General features: G+C 34.1%; 2 protein-coding genes across 4 annotated transcripts; one reads left to right on the plus strand and one right to left on the minus strand.

The window, feature by feature from the left end:
• Positions 1-434: 434 nt before the first annotated feature.
• LOC108483155 (DNA-directed RNA polymerase II subunit RPB2) lies at positions 435-8,910 on the minus strand. Of its 3 annotated transcripts, none has more exons than XM_053029847.1 (26): positions 8,485-8,910; positions 7,752-7,973; positions 7,377-7,667; positions 7,062-7,259; positions 6,663-6,727; positions 6,482-6,568; positions 6,287-6,407; positions 6,148-6,192; positions 5,914-6,051; positions 5,688-5,760; positions 5,530-5,606; positions 5,328-5,435; positions 5,108-5,224; positions 4,712-4,867; positions 4,527-4,631; positions 4,318-4,443; positions 4,154-4,231; positions 3,977-4,072; positions 3,769-3,884; positions 3,569-3,638; positions 3,308-3,361; positions 3,060-3,203; positions 2,624-2,923; positions 2,055-2,477; positions 1,299-1,434; positions 435-943 (listed from the first exon to the last, which is right to left on the minus strand). In XM_053029847.1, the coding sequence occupies exons 1-25, from the start codon at positions 8,728-8,730 to the stop codon at positions 1,321-1,323; spliced, it is 3,570 nt and encodes a 1,189-aa protein (XP_052885807.1). In that variant the 5' UTR covers positions 8,731-8,910; the 3' UTR covers positions 435-943; positions 1,299-1,320. The 3 variants fall into 3 exon arrangements, with proteins under 3 accessions (XP_052885807.1, XP_017641874.1, XP_017641873.1); XM_017786385.2 differs by having other exon boundaries at positions 435-955; XM_017786384.2 differs by lacking the exon at positions 435-943 and having other exon boundaries at positions 1,065-1,434; positions 8,485-8,909.
• Positions 8,911-10,467: 1,557 nt separating this feature from the next.
• LOC108483534 (vesicle-fusing ATPase-like) lies at positions 10,468-19,002 on the plus strand. The gene is made up of 21 exons (XM_053029846.1): positions 10,468-10,721; positions 11,495-11,591; positions 11,668-11,749; positions 11,849-11,899; positions 12,263-12,433; positions 12,640-12,794; positions 12,881-12,989; positions 13,336-13,435; positions 13,521-13,576; positions 14,046-14,111; positions 14,249-14,331; positions 14,716-14,849; positions 15,240-15,450; positions 15,588-15,719; positions 15,803-15,863; positions 15,943-16,002; positions 16,733-16,791; positions 16,873-16,960; positions 17,260-17,382; positions 17,760-17,825; positions 18,614-19,002. Exons 1-21 carry the CDS (start codon positions 10,538-10,540, stop codon positions 18,755-18,757), a joined length of 2,232 nt encoding a protein of 743 aa, XP_052885806.1. The 5' UTR covers positions 10,468-10,537; the 3' UTR covers positions 18,758-19,002.
• Positions 19,003-19,285: the final 283 nt, after the last annotated feature.

A 19,285-nucleotide genomic window follows, 5' to 3' on the forward strand; every position in this document is an offset into this window, starting at 1 on the left:
TAAATTATAATCAAATTATACCGCATTAAGATAGTTAAGGGGTGAAAACATACTTTTACCAAAATCTCTTTATATTTAATTTTGTCTTGTTATTATTAGTGTTGCTTTTTGTGTATATGGAATGGAAAGTAGTCAACTGCTTCGTTGCTTTATCTTGTTAGTCTTTACACGCTTAAAGTCCCCAATTTGGTATTGGGCAGCAACCTCGTTTTGTTGTAATTAAATATTTATATTAAATTATCTCTTCATATAGTTTCATAAACACTTTTTATTAAAATATATTTTAAATCTCTTTGCGTACTATTTAGGATGAAAGTCCCCAGTTTGATCCTAAGCAGCTACATTATCGCCTTGTGTCAATTTGATTTGTTTCTTGTTTTATTTTTGGTTGGGAATCCGCCAGAAATGGAGCCTGTAAAAAATCCTATGTTCAGTTATATATTTTAAAAAATCATTTTATCTAATTTAGATTAATTGCAGTTCAGACATGAAATTTTTGTTTTTCTTTGAAAAATTTGCACATTTCCTAGTTGAGGGGATCAATTCCTTCCGAAGAAGTCTATCAAAATCTTATCCGTCAAGCAGTTGATCTATCCCTCAACAACGAAAGATACTTATCTTCTAAGAGATCTTGCCTCTAATACTCTACCAAAAAAACCTAACGTGCCAGCAATTGCCGTAAGAGCCTATGTCCAAGAACGCCTCAACCTGGGCAAATAGTCACCCACCAAGCCCAAACCTATGATATAAAGGTGAGCCACTTGTCGGGAAAGATGATACAACTCAAGCTATTTCAAGAATCAGCACCAAGCAAATATATATATATATATATATTTATATTTATGCAAAAAAGTGACCATGCAAACTAAATTACTTCTCAAGAGCATTGCTGACGTAACCCCTCGCTGACTAAATTGTTGGTCTTGATGTGCCGATTTATGCCCTGAGCATATCACTATTTCATGTAAAGATCAATCAATAAGTAAATTATTGGTTATATGGAAATTTAACTCCTAAATGTAAACATATTTTTCAAAACACTGAAGTAAAAAATTATAACACACTAGAAGAAAGTATAGTTTGTATATAATTTTTTTTTTTTTTACAAAATTTGGTAATGACACCCACAAAAAATTCAAGATTAGCAATACATAATATATGTAATATTCAACTAATAGTAGTACAACATTTATGTAGACAATAAAAGTGAAATAAAAATTTCATAAGATTATTCAGAATCTCCACTGTGTTTATTATTATAAAGGGAGGATTCTAAATAAGGAGCAATAAAGCTTGACCTGATTTTAGATCACGTGCATCTCACGCTCCTTTCTTCTTTTGGTCTTTGGGCGGTTCCTTCGTAAGCATTCTTGGAGCGATTGCCATTGCCATAAGCTCTTGGAACAGCAGTTTACAAGCGTAAGGAATATGAACCTGTCAACCAGTATCATGCACGTTAGCCCGAGAAAATCAAAAACCGATCTGAACCAAAGAAGTTCCGTTATTTCAATTCGGTCTTTTAAAAACTAAGATTACTGCAACAGTAACCACAGTTACCAACTTGAACAGGCCTGTCACCATCCTTACAATATGGTATATATGAGTAAGGGTGCAAATGAGATATTGATGCTTGCAAATTACTTGAGTTTGACTCGAAAAAATTTAAACTTAATTTGGTAATTATCGAGCTGAGTTCGAGCTTAGTAATACTTGACTTGAATGGCTCGTGAGACTTATCGAGCTTTTCATATTTTCATTTTATTAAATTACATTATTACCTTTAATGTATATTCTTAACCTTAAGCTTAATTATTGAGCTCAAGCTTGAGTACAAAAATCGGTAGATGAGCTTAATCGAGCTTGAACTCAGGTAGCTCAATTATATCTCAAACCGAGCTTGAGCTTAAAAACAAATGTTCAATCGAACTTGCAATATTCAAGCTCAGCTCAGCTCGATTACACCCCTATGTAGGAGCATTCTTTAGCAACAAAAATACACAAAAGGAATGACGATGGAGAAAGATGTAATGAAACAAGGGAAAGAAAAGGGTTACCTGAACTATATCGGTTTTATTCTTGCATCCTCTGCATTCGAACGAGTTCTTTTTTAGATTTGCGATAGCAATCAATCCACATCGTTCACAAACGTGGACTCTGTATGCATCACTTTGGTCAAATAATCTTTCCTTAAGGAAATGGGCAGCACCATGTGCAATCATGCAATCTCGTTCCATCTCTCCAAAACGAAGACCACCATCACGAGAACGTCCCTCTGCAGGTTGCCTCGTTAGAATTTGAACAGGACCCCGACCACGTGAATGGATCTTATCGTCGACCATGTGCTTTAGTCGTTGGTAATACGTGGGTCCCAAGAATATCATAGCAGTAAGCCGCCTGCCTGTGTGCCCATTATACATGGTCTCGAAACCACGCATTTGATACCCACATTTATGAAGTGCTCTACTGATATTGTCCACCTAAAACATCAAACCAAAAGAATTAAAATGTATCCATAGTCTCAGAGCATGTATATGCATTTAACACGGTCTGAGAACATCAAGAAACTTAATTCGAGAAAATACGGAATTATTCAACATCCAAGAATTAAGAGATTGCAACTTACAGTGACATCCGTAAATGGAGTTGCATCACCTTCCTTGCCCATGTGAGCGGCAACTTTTCCCATAATACACTCAATAAGCTGACCGATTGTCATACGGGAAGGAATAGCATGTGGATTCACAATGATATCAGGTGTGATGCCTTCCACAGTCCAAGGCATGTCTTCTTGGGTGTAAGTCATGCCAACTGTTCCCTTTTGACCATGCCGACTACTGAACTTATCTCCAATCTGGGGAATCCGAACGGATCTTACTCTTACTTTCACAAATCTCAATCCATCAGCATTAGTTGTCAATAGAACCTACACATGAATAGGAATTAGTCAGTGCAATGATGGAATAACCAAAAGACAAGCAGTTACACCATTCAAACAGATTAATTAACATGATGCACAAGTGATTAAAAGTATTACTAACAACAACTTGAAAAGTATTTACCTGGTCCACAATGCCTGTTTCACTGTGTCGTAAGCTTATGCTATGATCACGTTTTGAATAGCGTGATGCTTGACCCTGAGCTTCCTCCTGTGAAATAGGTGTGGTCTTCCCAATAATTACATCCTCACCCGAAACTCTTGTTCCCTAACCGACAACAATAAATTCAATTTCAGGAATGAATGGTTAAGTCAACCGATTTTATACAACAATGACATGGATGTAGAACCAGTATGCTAAATTGCACTTACAGGAGGTGCAAGACCATCATCATCCAATTTATCGTAAGAGCCATGCCTCATTCCCTGCAAAAAGCAATTTGTGTCATATGCCAACATTCAAAAAGCCATGCCTCGATTTAATATTACAAAAATAGAAGAATTAATTTGAATTGGTTTCACAATTGAACCATTTGCTTATTTTAAATTAAATTACAAGATTTGGCTTCATGTTATAGCAAATTTTGAAGTGACCAAAATTAACAAACAAGTGAAGTCATGCTCAGTCCTCACCATAGTGGTAGCCCTATCTGGTCGGCCGAAATCTTCTTTGACGAGGGTCCCCATTTTTTTCTCCTCATCCCTGCAAAGTGCAAAGGATGGAGATTTACAATTAACATTAATATGGAATAAGAAAAAAGGTCAAATATGAGATCCAAAAGGCTAATATCTAAAGAAAGAAATAGCATAAAAAGTTACGAATAGAATCTTACCGGTAAGAACGGAAGAAAAGTGATCGGAAGAATCCACGGTCTATTGATGATTGATTCATGATAACAGAATCTTCTTGGTTATATCCAGAATAGCAGGCAATGGCCACAATAGCATTCTGAGAAAGAAAAAGTGGCAAAAAAACAACTGTAAGGTATAGCAAAAAGAGAAGTAACTAAGAAAACAGATAATACAAAATTTCAAACTTACAATGCCAGCAGGAAGCTGCCGAAAATGGAGATGTTCCATAGCTCGTGTAGTAACAAGTGGCTTTTGGGGATAGTAGAGAACGTAGGCCAATGTATCCTGAGTAAAAAAATGGAAGGATAAATCATGATATCTCCCAGGTATGACAGTGCAATCGTGTAAATGAGAAGGAATACATACCATTCGAAATTGGTAGTTGGTGACATATATACCCATTGCTTGCTTACCCATAGCAGATTGATAGGTATTACGCGGGGACTGAAACAATAGATAATAAATGAGTAAAATGGAAAAAAATTTTAAACAATTCGATCAACTGATGTTCATCTTAGGCATAAGAATACCTGATTATGATCAGGGAATGGTATAATTGAAGCACAAACACCCAAAATCAGTGAAGGGTGGATTTCACAGTGGGTATAAGTTTCAGAATAAGCTTCCTCTGGATTGATTCTTGCTTGGACAAGATCCTGGAACAAAATTTAAGCAATTAGCTGAGTTCATTAACTATTTACTACTATAGATTTTGACCAATAAGACTCTTGTTTCTCACATTGATGGTCATGGAAATCATAGTTGTTTCCTCTTCTTCTGTGTCAATATATTCAATAAATCCCTTGGCTACAAGATCATGCCAGCCACCGTCTTCAGGGGTCTCCTGCAAGAAGAAAAACAATGAATATACAAGATGGAGATAAAGTTAAACTCAAGAAATATAGAAGGTTACAGGTGGCTCACCCTTTGTTGCAATGCATGGATGTCTTTCTTTTTTATTAGAAGCCTTTGCTTCTCCACGATGAACAATGGCCGACTGCAACGGCCATAGTCAGTATATATTCTAAGTTCTTTCAAACGAATATCTCGAACAACACCAACTTCAGTGTTGACATCAACCTACACAATTAAAGATCCATCAGCAACCAAACCCATAAACATCATTCTATTCAAGTTAAAATGTCACACAGTATATGCTTTTCATTCAAGCTGGAGCTCAACTCTCAATCTCGCATCATAGATTAACATGCAAACAACATAACAGTTTCTCTTAGATGACATCCCACTTAAGCAGAAAGATCATTGCAACAGTTTCACTAAAGTTTTATGCACAAGATCCCAATACAAAGAATACAATACCCGTCTTCTCAGCCGTCTCAATGTGGTTACAAGCATATCAGGATTTCGATGCACACCAACCCAACAACCATTGACAAAAATTTTCGTAGCTTGAGGAATAACTGCAGGTGAAATTTCCTGAATATTGAATGAAAATGTCAAACCAGGTAAACCTTAAGGAAAAAGAAGGCGGAAAAAGAGAGGAGGTATAAATTCATTAGAAACTATGATGAGTATATACCTCAAAATTCTCTGTACCCCATTCTTCCAAAAATTCAAGAATAGGATATGCAGCTGATCCAACAGTTATGTACACCATCAAGGCAAGATTCTTTACAAGTCCACAGGCCTGATGCAGCCACAAATAACAATTATGATTGGAACATTGTAAGACGGGACAGTAATTCAACCAATATATCTGGCAGTTTACTTAAAATGCTCACCTGTCCTTCTGGTGTTTCAGCTGGACACATCATTCCCCACTGTGAGTTATGCAACTGACGTGGCTTAGCCAATTTCCCTGGCAAAGAAAAGCTTAATTAGCTAATGCATGTTGAAGTAGGCAGGACAGATGATTAATATACAGCAGCGATGGTCTTACCTTCACGTCCTATAGGAGAATTGAGCCTTCGCAAGTGCGACAACGTGGAGGCATATGTCAAACGATTTAACACCTAGAATGATTGAACAAGAACATCACATGAGGACTTCCAACCGGGGAAAGGCTAAGCAGTGGAGGTATAGGTACTTTATGCTATGGCTTAAATTTTGGGATTGGGAAATTCAATATAAATTTGCACTAAAAAAACTCAATAACCAGATCTAACCTGTGACACCCCAGCTCTTGTACCCGCTGCATTTGCTTGCCCCCAATTTCCAGTAGCGAGTGAGTATTTAAGACCACTTGTAATAGTTTTTGCTTTGATAGCAAATTGCAGGTTTACATCCTTTCCATTATCCACACACTAGCATCCAGCAATAAAATCTTTAAGCGCAAACCCAGGAAAAACAAAAGCCAAATTGCAGTGAGATCTAAAAAAACAATGGTTAAGGGAAAGAACCTTCTGCACATAAGATCTCACATCCCTAGTTAACTTCCGAAAAAGCTGCAGCAGTAGAAATCACAACCAAAGATTAGATAGCCAGTCAAAATGATACTGAGCATTGGAATTTTGATAACTATCAAACTAAAAAACAAACCATCCTAAAGAGGCCTCCAAGTAAAGGACCAGCAAGGTCCAGCCTCTTGTTGCCATAATGATCTCTATCATCTTCTGCCCTTCGGCCAAGTGCACAAAGAAGCAGCCGGTGAATGATATACCTGGAAAAAAGAACAATAATTAGGAATGAATAAGAACACAATAACACAATCACAGCAATTTCCTCTATACCTACCCAAAATAATAAGCTTTCTTTGTCTCGCAAAACTCTCCAACACCAACGTGAGGAAGCATTTCCTTTTGAAGGATCTCTTTTGCGTACCTGTAAGGAGATGCTCAGAGGCTTCTTAATGAGCATTATGAACATTCACATTAAACATTTCATCACCCAAGAAAATTGGCAACACAGCACATACTTAATCCTCTTTTCTCTGGTAACACCAACAGTTGCTCCTCTTTTACCGATATAATCTAATGCAACCTGAGATAGAGGAGAACAACACAGCCACGTTAGTAAGGTTCAATAAGGTATGCCACATGAAAACATAAGCATAAGAAATTACTAACATCTCAATTCATGACCTAACTTTAACCATCTCATAATCATTACACACAACAATTCAAATGTATACACTGGAAAAGTGCAACTTCGGTAAACATGAAAATCTAGGTGGCAATAGAAATGAGCAGTGCACAGAACATAGCTCATACAGAAGCAATGAAAGTGACAAATAACACTCATTATAATCAAAATTTCAACCTAAGCAACACCTCTAGTGACAACTCTGGAAAAAGATGAAGTAGAAGAACAGAACCTGCTGGTTTTGAATCACAAATGCCTCTTCTAAGGAAGGCCGAAGAAGCTCCATCATCTGGGTATCAGAGAAGTCATAGCATATATGCTCTAATATATCCTTGTCAGCAACAAATCCCAAAGCCCGGAACACGATTATGATAGGAATTTCAGTACGAATATATGGAAGAGTAGCACGAATGTACTGCCCTGAAGAGCCCTGCAGTTTATGCATGGAAACCAACAAAACCGTAAAATCATAAGCTTTTACAACCAACTACCACATCGAATGATAAGATGGTGGAGAAAAGCATCCAAATGCCAGAACTATATTTACCCCTTTGGCACTCGTCCGCGAAAGCATCCGCACAAACATGGTACTTGGTGGCCTATTTTGGGACTCTGCCATGGATCGAACTTCTGCTACATAGGCGTATTTGTTTGGTTGCCTCTTTTTGAAGACATAGACATGATTTGTGCTCATCTTCTCTTGAGCAATTAGAACTTTTTCACTCCCATTGATAATGAAATACCCACCTTGATCATATGGACACTCCCCAAGCTCAGTCAGATCCTTCTCTGAATTTTGATATAGTGTGCAATAACTCGAACGAAGCATTATAGGAACCTAATAACATGAAATATAGGGAATATGAGAGTCAATATTAAAAATCAAATTCCCCATTTACAAGTAGAAATGTCAGAAATCAACCTTTCCGATGAACACTTTGGTAAAATCTTGAGTCTCAGTGACTTCTTCACCATCATGCCCTTTTTTAATAACTCTTTTAGTTACATCGACATACAATGGAGCAGAGTAAGTGAGATTCCGCAACCTTGCAGCTTTTGGAAATAAAGTCGCAGTTTCACCATCCGACTCAGTCATCATAGGCTTACTTAGATAGATCTGACCAAAGCTAATCTTATAGATAGTCTGCAAATAGACACTAGTATTTAGAAAACCAAACAAAAGAAACAACCAACTTAAGCACATAGACACTTTGAGCTTGATTAGATCCATATAGAGTTAAAGGGGCTAACTGCCAAGCAAACAAAATATACATTGAAAAGAAACAATTTCCTCCATAGAAAAACATGTAAGATATTAGTATTCAAGGACTTCAACTATCATGGTAAAGTAGCTTCGGCAGTTAATTTGCTATTCAGTTCTAAATTTTCTCTTCACTAATGAGTTTCAAGATTGCTTACCTTATCTTTTTAATTGAGTTCTAGCGCTAAATTAATAAGATTTAACCTAACATATAAACATGAAATTAACGAATTTTAAGATGAACTTCGAATTAACGACACAATTAACTACTACAGTTTCTAAACTAGAACTTTCTCGTTTCATTAATAACCTACAATAAAATTCCAATAAAAACTAAATCCAACCTAGTAACCGAAATTTATACATTCATTCAACAAAAAGAAAAAGAAAGAACCTCAGCGAAGTCAGACTGATGACCAGGATTATGCTGTGACTCGGGCCTGATCTCTATATCAGCCGATTCATCGACAATTTCCTGCATCGTGTTTTGGATAAACTCATCGAACGAGTCGAGCTGTTGACGCACCAAACCTTTCTCTTCGAAGTAAGCAGAGATAACCGCCCACGCATCTTCCTGCGTGATCTCCTCGTCGTCTTCATCTTCCATTAGCTGTGGATCGTACTCACTGTCGTCCTCCATATTTAAGGGTTCTTTAAGGTTCTGTTTCGCACAGGGAATTTTTCTTGCTTTCGTTTAAAGGGAAATTTTGAAAGAAAAACCCTAACTTGAGAGAGTGGGAGAATTTGAGAGTCTATTAAGAGCGGGCGGTGAAACGAGACGATTAAATATGGATGACCCGGATGGACTGGATCGGATCCTTATCCCAATGTCGGGGAAATCATAAGTTTTAATATGCCATAAGTCCCTATTTTCTTTGTAAATTTAAAATATAGTCCCTATAATTTTATTTCTAGTAATTTAATCCTCTACTTTTTCATATTTCAAAATTCAAATCTAATTGTTAACAATATTAAAGTTATTTTTAAAATTTAAGTTCATTACATTGCTATTTTTAAAAATTATATTATTAGCAAGTAAATATTTTTAATTTTAAAATGTCATAGCAATAAATTTTAAAAATAGTGCTAGTAATTAAATCTAAATTTTAAATTTTTAAAATAAAGGGACCAAATTTTAATTTTGTGAAAAATATGTCAACTTATTACCTATTTTAACTGATATACTATATACTCTGACTCAAGGGTAGATTTGGAAATAAGTAATTAATTATGTCATTTAAATAATAACAAGTTCATTGATTGAACCACTGATCAATCATTGCATAATAAATAAAAATAAAATTAGAAAAAATGTAACCATTCATTTTATAAATTCAATAATAAAATTAAATATTTAAATTAGCTTAAATTTGGTATGGTTTAACAAGCTATTTATTCAATTTCATTAATTTTTTATTTGTTCACAGTGGTCATATTATGGGTTGACAGGGTCTCGCCCTTAAAATGATTTTTTATTTAGATCTTTTAAATTTTTAAAATTTTAAATTAGCAATGATAAAATTGCACTTAGCCTCTTTAAAATGATAAAATTTGATTAATTTAACCATTTAAGAATGATAAAGTATGAGCTATTCAAATTGTGAAATTATATTTTTACTATCGTAAAAGTTAAAATTTAATTTCAGTTCCTATAAAATTTCTAACTTCGACCCTAACTATTCAAATTGTAAAATACTTCATTATTGACAAACATTTTAAATATCTTTTACAAAGCTTTTAAAATTCAATGATTTTAAAAAATAAATTTTATTATTTCTTTTACAAGTACTGATTCACTGCTAAGGAAGTTGTTACATCAATTTCGCTAAAAATTTAATGTTTTAGTAAAAATTTTATCTAAAAGAACACACTTGGGTTGATGGTCAAAACAATAAAAAAGTAGGATCAAAGTGAAAAATGAGTAAATATTAAGAGCTAAATTTATTATCATAACTATTTAAATTATGTAGATTAAACTTTAAACATGTTCGTATTTGCACGAATAACTTAGATACAACATGTTAAAAATATAATATAATTATAATATAATAACAATTTTAACTCCATAAACAAATTGAAATTTTGTCACATATATTATTTTTTATTATTTTTAAATACAATTTAAAGACAAATATAAAATTTTTAACCCTGTTTGTGGACATGCCTTTTCTATTTTTTTAAAATACAATTTAAGGATATGTTTTATTTTTATATATATTTTCACTTAGTGTACCAAATATTATCATTCAATTGAATTTTTTTTGTTTAGGATAAATTTAGAATCTGAGCTATAGTGTAAGGACTTATAATGAAATTAACCCTTTCATTTTCTAGTCAATTTCTTTGATCCGAAGTAAACTAATGTTCTTTCATTTCCTCTATAAATTCCAGTAAACAAATTAAAAAATTCATCAACATTTCGCATACAAACAACAAACGGGAAAAAAATGGCGGGCTGGTTCGGATCGCAATCATCTATGGTTGCCACCATGACTGTCACCAGTACACCGTCTCCAGATCTCGCTTTTACTAATCTTGCTTACTGCTCACCGTCCGATCTTCAGAGCTTCGCCGTCCCTGGCTCCAGACTCTTCCTTGTTAATGTTGGCGATGCCTTTGTTCTTTCCATCTCATATCCTTTTTTTTTTTCTTTGGTGAATTGATTCACAGCTTGAATCTCAGTTTATACGATACGTTATTGTTGCATTCTTCATTATTTTTGTTGATCGTCATTTCCATGCTTACTTGAGTTCAAAATTAGTTGTTAATCTCTATATATTGTTAAAAATTAAATATGCTCTGCAAGTTCAGTGAAATTATGAATTTAAAGTCATAAAGTTTGTCTATGTTGCTTGCGATGGATAATTTAGTAGATGTAAGTTGTTTATTAATTGTTTTTCACTTAATTAGGAATAGGAATTTTCTTTTTATTTTTGCTTTTTCTTTTTGATTAAAATGAGATCATTATCCATGTTTGGAAATCTTTTTTTTTTTAGTTTAGATGATACGTTATTGTTGCATTCTTCATAAATTTTTTTATGGTCATTTCCTTGCTAACTTGAGTTGAAAATTAGTTGTGAATCTCTATGTATTGTTAAAAATTAAATATACTCTGCAAGTTTGAGTGAAATATGAAATTTGAAGTCATAAAGTTTGCCTGTGTTGTTTGCGATGGATAATTTAGTAGATGTAAGTTGATTATTAATTTTTTCTTTTTTTTCACGTAATTAAGAATAGGAATTTTTTTTTTTTGCTTTTTCTTTTCGATTAAAATAAGATGATTATCCATGTTTGGAAATCTTATTTTCAGTTTTAAGCTTGTTGTTCATTGTACTCGAATTTTGTGATCTTTTTCTTTCTGTAGCTGGTTGTATACTTGCTTTGTTGCCTTTAACCTATAAATACTCCCCATGAAAGCATACGCAGTAAATATATTGCCCTTAATGCTATTCATCGTCGGCTTGCGAAGGTTTCTAATGGTGACACTGTATCAGTGAGCAGGTTAATTAACTATACCTTTCAATTTTTGATGCCCAAACTGTTGCTAGTCACTAACAAATTTTTCCTCAAACTGCAGATTTGTTCCACCTGAAAATTTCAACCTTGCATTGCTTAGGGTTGAGTTGGAATTTGTGAAGAAGGGTACTAAAAGTGAACAGGTGAATTTCAATGCATTATGATAAGTTTGTTATCTTAGATGATATATTACATTGCTCAGTTGATGCCAGTGGAGTAAATGATGTGTATTGTTTTTGTAGGTTGATGCTGTTCATCTGGCTAACCAGCTTAGAAAGAGGTTTGTGAATCAGGTAGAGTTGTCCGCTGTTTGCTTGTTGTTAATGCTTGCTTGTCAGCAATATTTTTTGCTTTGATTGGCTGACTGTGAAATTTATATTTCCCTTCATCAATTCCCTGTTTTATAACAAAGGGACTGTCATATAATTTTGTTTGAAATGCAAACATCAATGTCTTGTCGCTCCTACATCAATTTGAACTTAGAGCACAATTTACTTGATGACATTAGCCCTCTTATTTTCCTCTTATATCAAGGGTAAATGCTTGCTTGCTGATTCCTTTCTCCTCCATGCATACATGTATAAAACTTTGTTCCTATCCATAGATGACAGGTTGGATGATTTTTGTTAAACTCATGGAAAACTTTCTTTTTGCAGGTTATGACAGCTGGGCAAAAAGTTACATTTGAGTATCATGGTAATAACTATATTTTCACAATCAACCAAGCTCAACTAGAGGGGCAAGAAACTTCTGTTGTTCCTGAAAGGGGGATGATTTCCAATGATACCTACTTTATCTTCGAAGCACAAAATTCAAGTGGAATAAAGGTTATTTACTAATATGTTATTAGTTGCTTTGCTTAATGTGTGTGTATATATATGTAGATATATATATTTCTAATATAGTTCTAATCGTCGGACATCATTGACCTTCAGAGATATCAGACTTGTGTGATATTTACATATCAAGATTATAATTTTATCAACTTGATTCATATTGCTTTGATGGCTCATTGACGTGTTTTGCAATTCAGATCGTCAATCAACGTGAAGCTGCCAGTAGTAGCATATTTAGGCAGAAAGAGTTTAATCTACAATCATTGGGTATTGGTGGCTTAAGTGCAGAGTTTGCTGATATATTTCGGAGAGCTTTTGCATCCCGTGTTTTTCCTCCTCATGTAACTAACAAGTAATATAACTTATTTTTGAAAGCATATGATTTATGTGTCATATACCTATTTATTTATTCTGATGGGAAAGCTTTTGAGTTTCCAGGTTGGGGATTAAACATGTAAAAGGCATGCTGCTTTATGGACCTCCTGGTACTGGCAAAACTCTCATGGCTCGTCAAATTGGAAAGATGTTGAATGGAAAGGAACCAAAGGTTTGGAGATTAGTTTGCTTTTTTGGTTAACACAATTTATACCTCTTTGAGCTTAGCTTCTTGATCATTTTTAGTTCTGATTATTCATGTTTCAGATGGAACAAAATTTATGTTTTTGTCAACATTCATCTCAATATATATGACCATGAACTGCATATAATTCACTGTCGTCTCCATGCTGCTGTTGATGTTTTCATAAATGAGTCTATAACTTACTTTTAGCAAATTCTGCTGTATTGTGTCTTGTCCTGTTTTAAGGGTTTTTGGTTGCATAAATGTTTCATAGATGCTGCATTTGACTTTATTGACTATTATGTTTGTGAATGTGGTGAATTGTATACGTTAGATCGTTAACGGTCCTGAAGTCCTGAGCAAGTTTGTTGGTGAAACTGAGAAGAATGTTAGGGACCTATTTGCAGATGCTGAGAATGATCAAAGGACTCGTGGTAAGAGAAATTTGCCCACTAGTTTGGTGTTTTGAGTAACTCTTTTAATAAAATAGTGACATTTCACGTTCATTCAACTTTTCAGGTGACGAAAGTGATTTGCATGTCATAATTTTTGATGAAATTGATGCTATATGTAAGGTACAATTTTGCTTTAATATACTTCTAGGCATCCCTCAGACCAGTAATACTTTCACCTTCTTTTATTTGATGCTTCTAATTTCCTTTACATTTTAAATTGTTTTTTGGAGAATCTTTACATTATAACTTTCTCTAAGCCGTGTTCTTTAAATGGAAGCAGTGGGTGATAAAACTGTTGCAAAGAGCTATAGCTTTTAAGTCCTATAATTTCTCTCTGATGTGGATAAATAATTATGTTTGTATCCTTGTATATATGATGTTGTGTTTAAGATGCTAATAAAATCGGGGGAAATTTCACAAAGGAGTTATTTAAGTTAGATGCAAGCTTATTTCTTGATATGTGAAGGAATATATTATGTGGCCTAGTTATGTATAAAGATTCAATTCTAAAGAGTATTTAGACAATTTATTTGAATCTGTTTAATTGTATTATTGAACTGTCTTAGTGAATTATGTGGTTTATTTGTAGTCAAGAGGCTCAACTAGAGATGGTACTGGTGTTCATGACAGCATTGTGAACCAGCTGCTTACCAAGGTCAGTAACTAGACCCAGAGACAGTTTCCTAGTCTTAAAAATCATTACTCTTTGTCTTGTGTCATTTTCTCGGTTCCTGTGGTAACCATGTCTTATTAATATGACACTTTTAACTAAAGGAATAATTTTCTTTTCAGATAGATGGAGTGGAGTCTCTAAATAATGTTTTGCTTATTGGAATGACCAACAGAAAGGATCTGCTTGATGAAGCCCTTTTGAGGTTGCTCCCTCCGTCCTCCATCCCTCCTTTCTTTCTCCCACATACGCACATGCAAAAAGCAAGCTATCTGTCTAGCTCTTTGTCACATTGGATCTTCCTCTATATAAGAAGCTTGATTAACAACCAAAGACTAGAAACAAAATATTGATGCATTTTATAGTTACAACAAACTGTTAGTTATTTTGGAGAATTTGATGGCCTATGAATAAGGTTTATACTTATGATCTGGAATAAGCATGCTGCATTGCAAGCTAAGTAATTTTTTATGTGCATAATTTTGTGTGCTTTGCGAACTTTTTGGTTTGTGATGATTGATGCAGTCACAATTATGACCTGTCTTGTCTCTTGATCTCAGCTAAATCTTTGAATACTTTTCTTCTGTAGGCCAGGACGTTTGGAGGTTCAAGTTGAGATAAGTCTTCCTGACGAAAATGGTCGTTTGCAGATTCTTCAGATCCACACAAACAAGATGAAAGAGAATTCTTTTCTTGCTCCTGATGTTAACCTTCAAGAGCTTGGTATGTTTGTTAGTAATTTATGGTCGTGGGATTTACATTCTTTTCTTGTATGGGAGAATCAACTGTTAGAATGTCAAAAGTGGGTTCATTTATCCTACTGTCCATCTGCTCCAAAAAAATATGAAGGCTGACAGTTCTTGATGGTTGATTTTTAAAGTTCTCTTTTACTCCTACTTGGGTTTTTTTTTCAATAGATTGTGAAATATTCTCCAGGGTCTTCAGGGTGATCAAACTTGGAGTAATATCTTTACAATTATCTTCTCAATGTGCCTGGCTTGGCTACTACTTCTTCCTAAGCATATCAGCATGGTGTTGATGTTGATTTGCCCTGTATCCTGCATTTGATAAGGCCTTACAAGTTTCTAATTACTTTTTTTTTTCGTTACTCAGCTGCTCGTACAAAGAATTACAGTGGAGCCGAGCTTGAAGGTGTGGTGAAAAGTGCAGTGTCTTTTGCTTTGAATAGACAAGTAAGTATGGATGATCTAACAAAGCCAGTGGACGAAGAGAACATTAAAGTTACAATGGATGATTTTCTCAATGCACTCCTAGAAATCGTTCCTGCATTTGGAGCCTCCACTGATGACCTTGAGCGATGCAGGTGATTTGTTCCGTTCAAATTAGTACAAATTTCAGTTCTTTGATTGCAAGATGTTGATTATAATTCTCCTAGCAGAAACTCATATCTTTTGTTTTTGATACCTTTTCCTGAATTATTTCACATGATATAATTTTTAGGCTTAATGGCATGGTGTATTGTGGTGATCGACACAAGCATATTTATCAGAGAGCCATGCTACTGGTAGAGCAGGTCAAAGTAAGCAAAGGAAGTCCTCTTGTTACTTGTCTTTTAGAAGGGTCAAGTGGAAGGTAGGCATCATACGTTTCTTTTTGTTTTACATTTTCTTGTTTTAACTTTAACTGAACATAACACACTAGGTTGACTTTTACAGTGGTAAAACAGCATTGGCAGCTACTGTTGGCATTGACAGTGATTTCCCATATGTCAAGATAGTAAGCTCTAGCCCTATTGCATGTATGAATATATTGCTTTTATTTTTGGTTTAACGTTCATGTTTTTATTATATGTTAGGTCTCAGCTGAATCAATGATTGGTCTTCATGAGAGTACAAAATGCGCACAGATTGTCAAGGTTTGTGAAAGCAATATGAACATTTTTATTTGAATAATTTTTGGCCTAAGCTTGAACTTTACTTTTTGTGTAAGCTATTTTATGCTCACATATACAAGATTTTCTGGTCTAGATTTGGAAACTGATGAATGTTTATGTATAAAAAAGGTAAAAAGATCTCTCCGGTTCCTCTCAATTTCAATATTGAGTAAATTGGTCCCTTTCAAAAAAATTGGAGCAATTTAATCCCTGTCAATTTCAAAAGTGAAATGTTTTTCATCAATTTTATCAATTTTACATATTTTGATTGGTATAATAATAAATTTAGCCCTCAAAGTTTTACACATTCTATCTATGTTTATATATTTTTTGAAGCTAAAGTTTTTTTTGAGTTTTCTAGATTTTTAAAAATTTTATACTTCTTTTTAAGATATATATTTTTTAGAATTAGGACCAAATTTACGGAACATGTAAACATTGAGGGCTTAATTTGTTATCATATTAACCAAAATTATGTACATTTGACGGAAAACATTAGTTTGTTGTGATTAATTGTCCTTAGTTGCTCACTTTTGAAATTGACAGGGATTGTATTGTTTCAATTTCTTTGATATGGACCAATTTGCTCAATATCGAAATTGAGAAGGATTGGAGAAGTGTTTTTACCTATAAAAAATCAAGCTAGAATAATCTGTATTAGGGGACAATAAAGAAACTTAAGGATGTTATTGAATTTAGTATATGGTGACAGGTATTTGAGGATGCATACAAGTCACCCTTGAGCATCATTATCCTTGATGACATAGAAAGGTAGGGGGACTCGGAAACTTAAGCTACTCATCTTGACTTGATGAGCGATGTAGACAGAAATAATTCTAACTATTGTTGCAGGCTACTGGAGTATGTTGCTATTGGGCCCCGTTTTTCAAATTTAATTTCTCAGACATTGTTGGTCCTTCTCAAACGTCTTCCACCTAAGGTTTCCTTTTGTTCCCTTGTTTTTCAAGTATTTTATTGTACTCGAGTACTCTGCATGGTTATATGGGGAACACTTATTTTTGTTGGAAAAAAAAATGAACCTCTGCTTTTGCACCCCTCTTGATCAAGGAACCCTGTGCTGCTTACTAGTTAAATCATAAGCATAGTTGAAGATATGATACGATTCATATGTTAACCAAATCAGATGCCCAACAAGCAATTAAGAATTCTGTTAACTTCAATTCTTAGTTTTTAATCTAATCATTTTCATTTAAATGTGCAATTATTTAATTTTTGCAGGGGAAAAAACTTCTGGTGATAGGTACAACTAGTGAGGTGGGTTTCTTAGATTCAGTTGGCATTTGTGATGCTTTCTCTGTCACCTACCATCTTCCTACATTGAAGACAGATGATGCAAAGAAGGTAATAGATTTTGTTTCTTTCCAGAAATCATCTAGGGGTATGATATTTTGGCTTGTTGGTGCTTATCTGCGCCAATTAATGTTAATATTTATATACCACAATGGCAGAAAAATTTAGGGAACAGTACTAAAATGCGCTTAGTAACTTTTAAAGCTGCCTTCTTTTGTAAAAGCAGCTGAGACACTTGGGAGTTAATTGAACTGAAAGGTGAAAAAATATCTTTGCAATTAGATAGTTTTACTGATCACCTCTTCGACCAAAAGCAGAAGAGATTCTGATTCAATGCTTCACTGTCATGTTTGTCCTGAACTCTGAAGCAAAATGATTTTTCTTTTAGTTATGGATTTAAATTTATTTATCCGCTTTTTCTACCCCAGGTGTTGGAACAACTGAATGTATTTGCTGAAGAAGATATCAGTGAAGCTGCTGAAGCGCTGAATGATGTGAGTTTAAACATAGTTACCCTCTTGTCACATTTGAGGACATTCTTCGTATTGCAATGTTTTTCTTCAGATGTTTTGTTACTGGTATTTTCCTTCATTATAGAAATATAATTTAAATGGCAATCTGATGGATCTTAATAAAAATGGACGTTATTCATTTGAAGTTGCATAGTCGATGTTAATTTTGCATCTTCAATCAGGTGAACTGTTAGGTATCTTGTTTAAACAACTTGCCCCATTTTATTTCATTTATAAGCACCTCTTTTCATTTGTTCTTCTTCACATGTGAATGTGCATTTGTGCATGTTTGAAGTGATTGTGGAGTTGGAGGAATATAGAATTCAGGTAGGCTCGAGATTAATATTACTCAAATTCGGGGTGTGAGTGTTGAATAAGAGTCACAACTATGATCAGATTTCTTAAGATTTTCCTTGTATTGAACATAAGTGTCGGACATGGGTACTTTGAGAAAAATGAAGAGTCGGTGGCAAAATAGATGGAGATTAGATGAGTGCATGCTTGCATGTTTAAACATGGCGAGGAAAACATCTGTCAAGTGTCATAATCTGTTTTGTTTCAAAGAAATTTGTGGTTCAGATATATGATCTCCATGATGGATTCCTTTTCGAGGAAATCCGATCCTAGATTCTAGGTGGACATTCTATCACGGTGTAGACAATGGTTTGACCCCATAAACTGAACAGATGAAACCCGGCCTCTCCTCTCTGTATTGAGTTTCTGTGTCAATATACAACACTCACCTGTTTTCCTGCGTTTCTTTCTTGTAGATGCCTATAAAAAAGCTTTACATGTTGATTGAGATGGCAGCTCAAGGAGAACAAGGTGGAGCAGCGGAGGAAATCTTCTCTGGCCGAGAGAAGATTAAGCTTGCGCACTTTTACGACTGCCTCCAGGATGTCGTCCGGTATTAGTTTGAATGCCTTTTATTCATTCTGATAATCTGGTCTTCTGTTTCGTAAAGTTATGTATATTTTGAGTGGATGAAATTCTAATTATTATTTGTTTTATTAATGTTTTGATTGTTTGTTAATTCATTAATTGACTTAGTATCACTCAATTCATGACATTAACCTTAGTTATTTCTTAGGGTTCATTTGGGTAGACGATGATATTTACTTTAGTCAGATTAAAAATAGCAGTTGCGTTAAGATTGAAATCAATTCTGCCTTATGTGTTTGAATTTAAACACAATTATAGCAATAAAATTAGAATAGAAAAGGGCCATTTAGTATTTTAGGCTAAAAGATTATATCTAATAAATCTTTTTGGATTATTTGATGTTTTAGAAATAATGAAAAATATGTCAAATTATAAATTTATTAATAAAAAAATAATGCGTAACATAATATTTGTCTTTGATTTTATTACTATGTAAATTTTATTGTTTATTTTAGATCATTTTTACATTAATCTAAGTATATTGATAATTACTTTATATG

The sequence above is a fragment of the Gossypium arboreum genome, chromosome 6 (genome assembly GCF_025698485.1).
Source record: "Gossypium arboreum isolate Shixiya-1 chromosome 6, ASM2569848v2, whole genome shotgun sequence".
NCBI classification, from domain to species: domain Eukaryota; kingdom Viridiplantae; phylum Streptophyta; class Magnoliopsida; order Malvales; family Malvaceae; genus Gossypium; species Gossypium arboreum.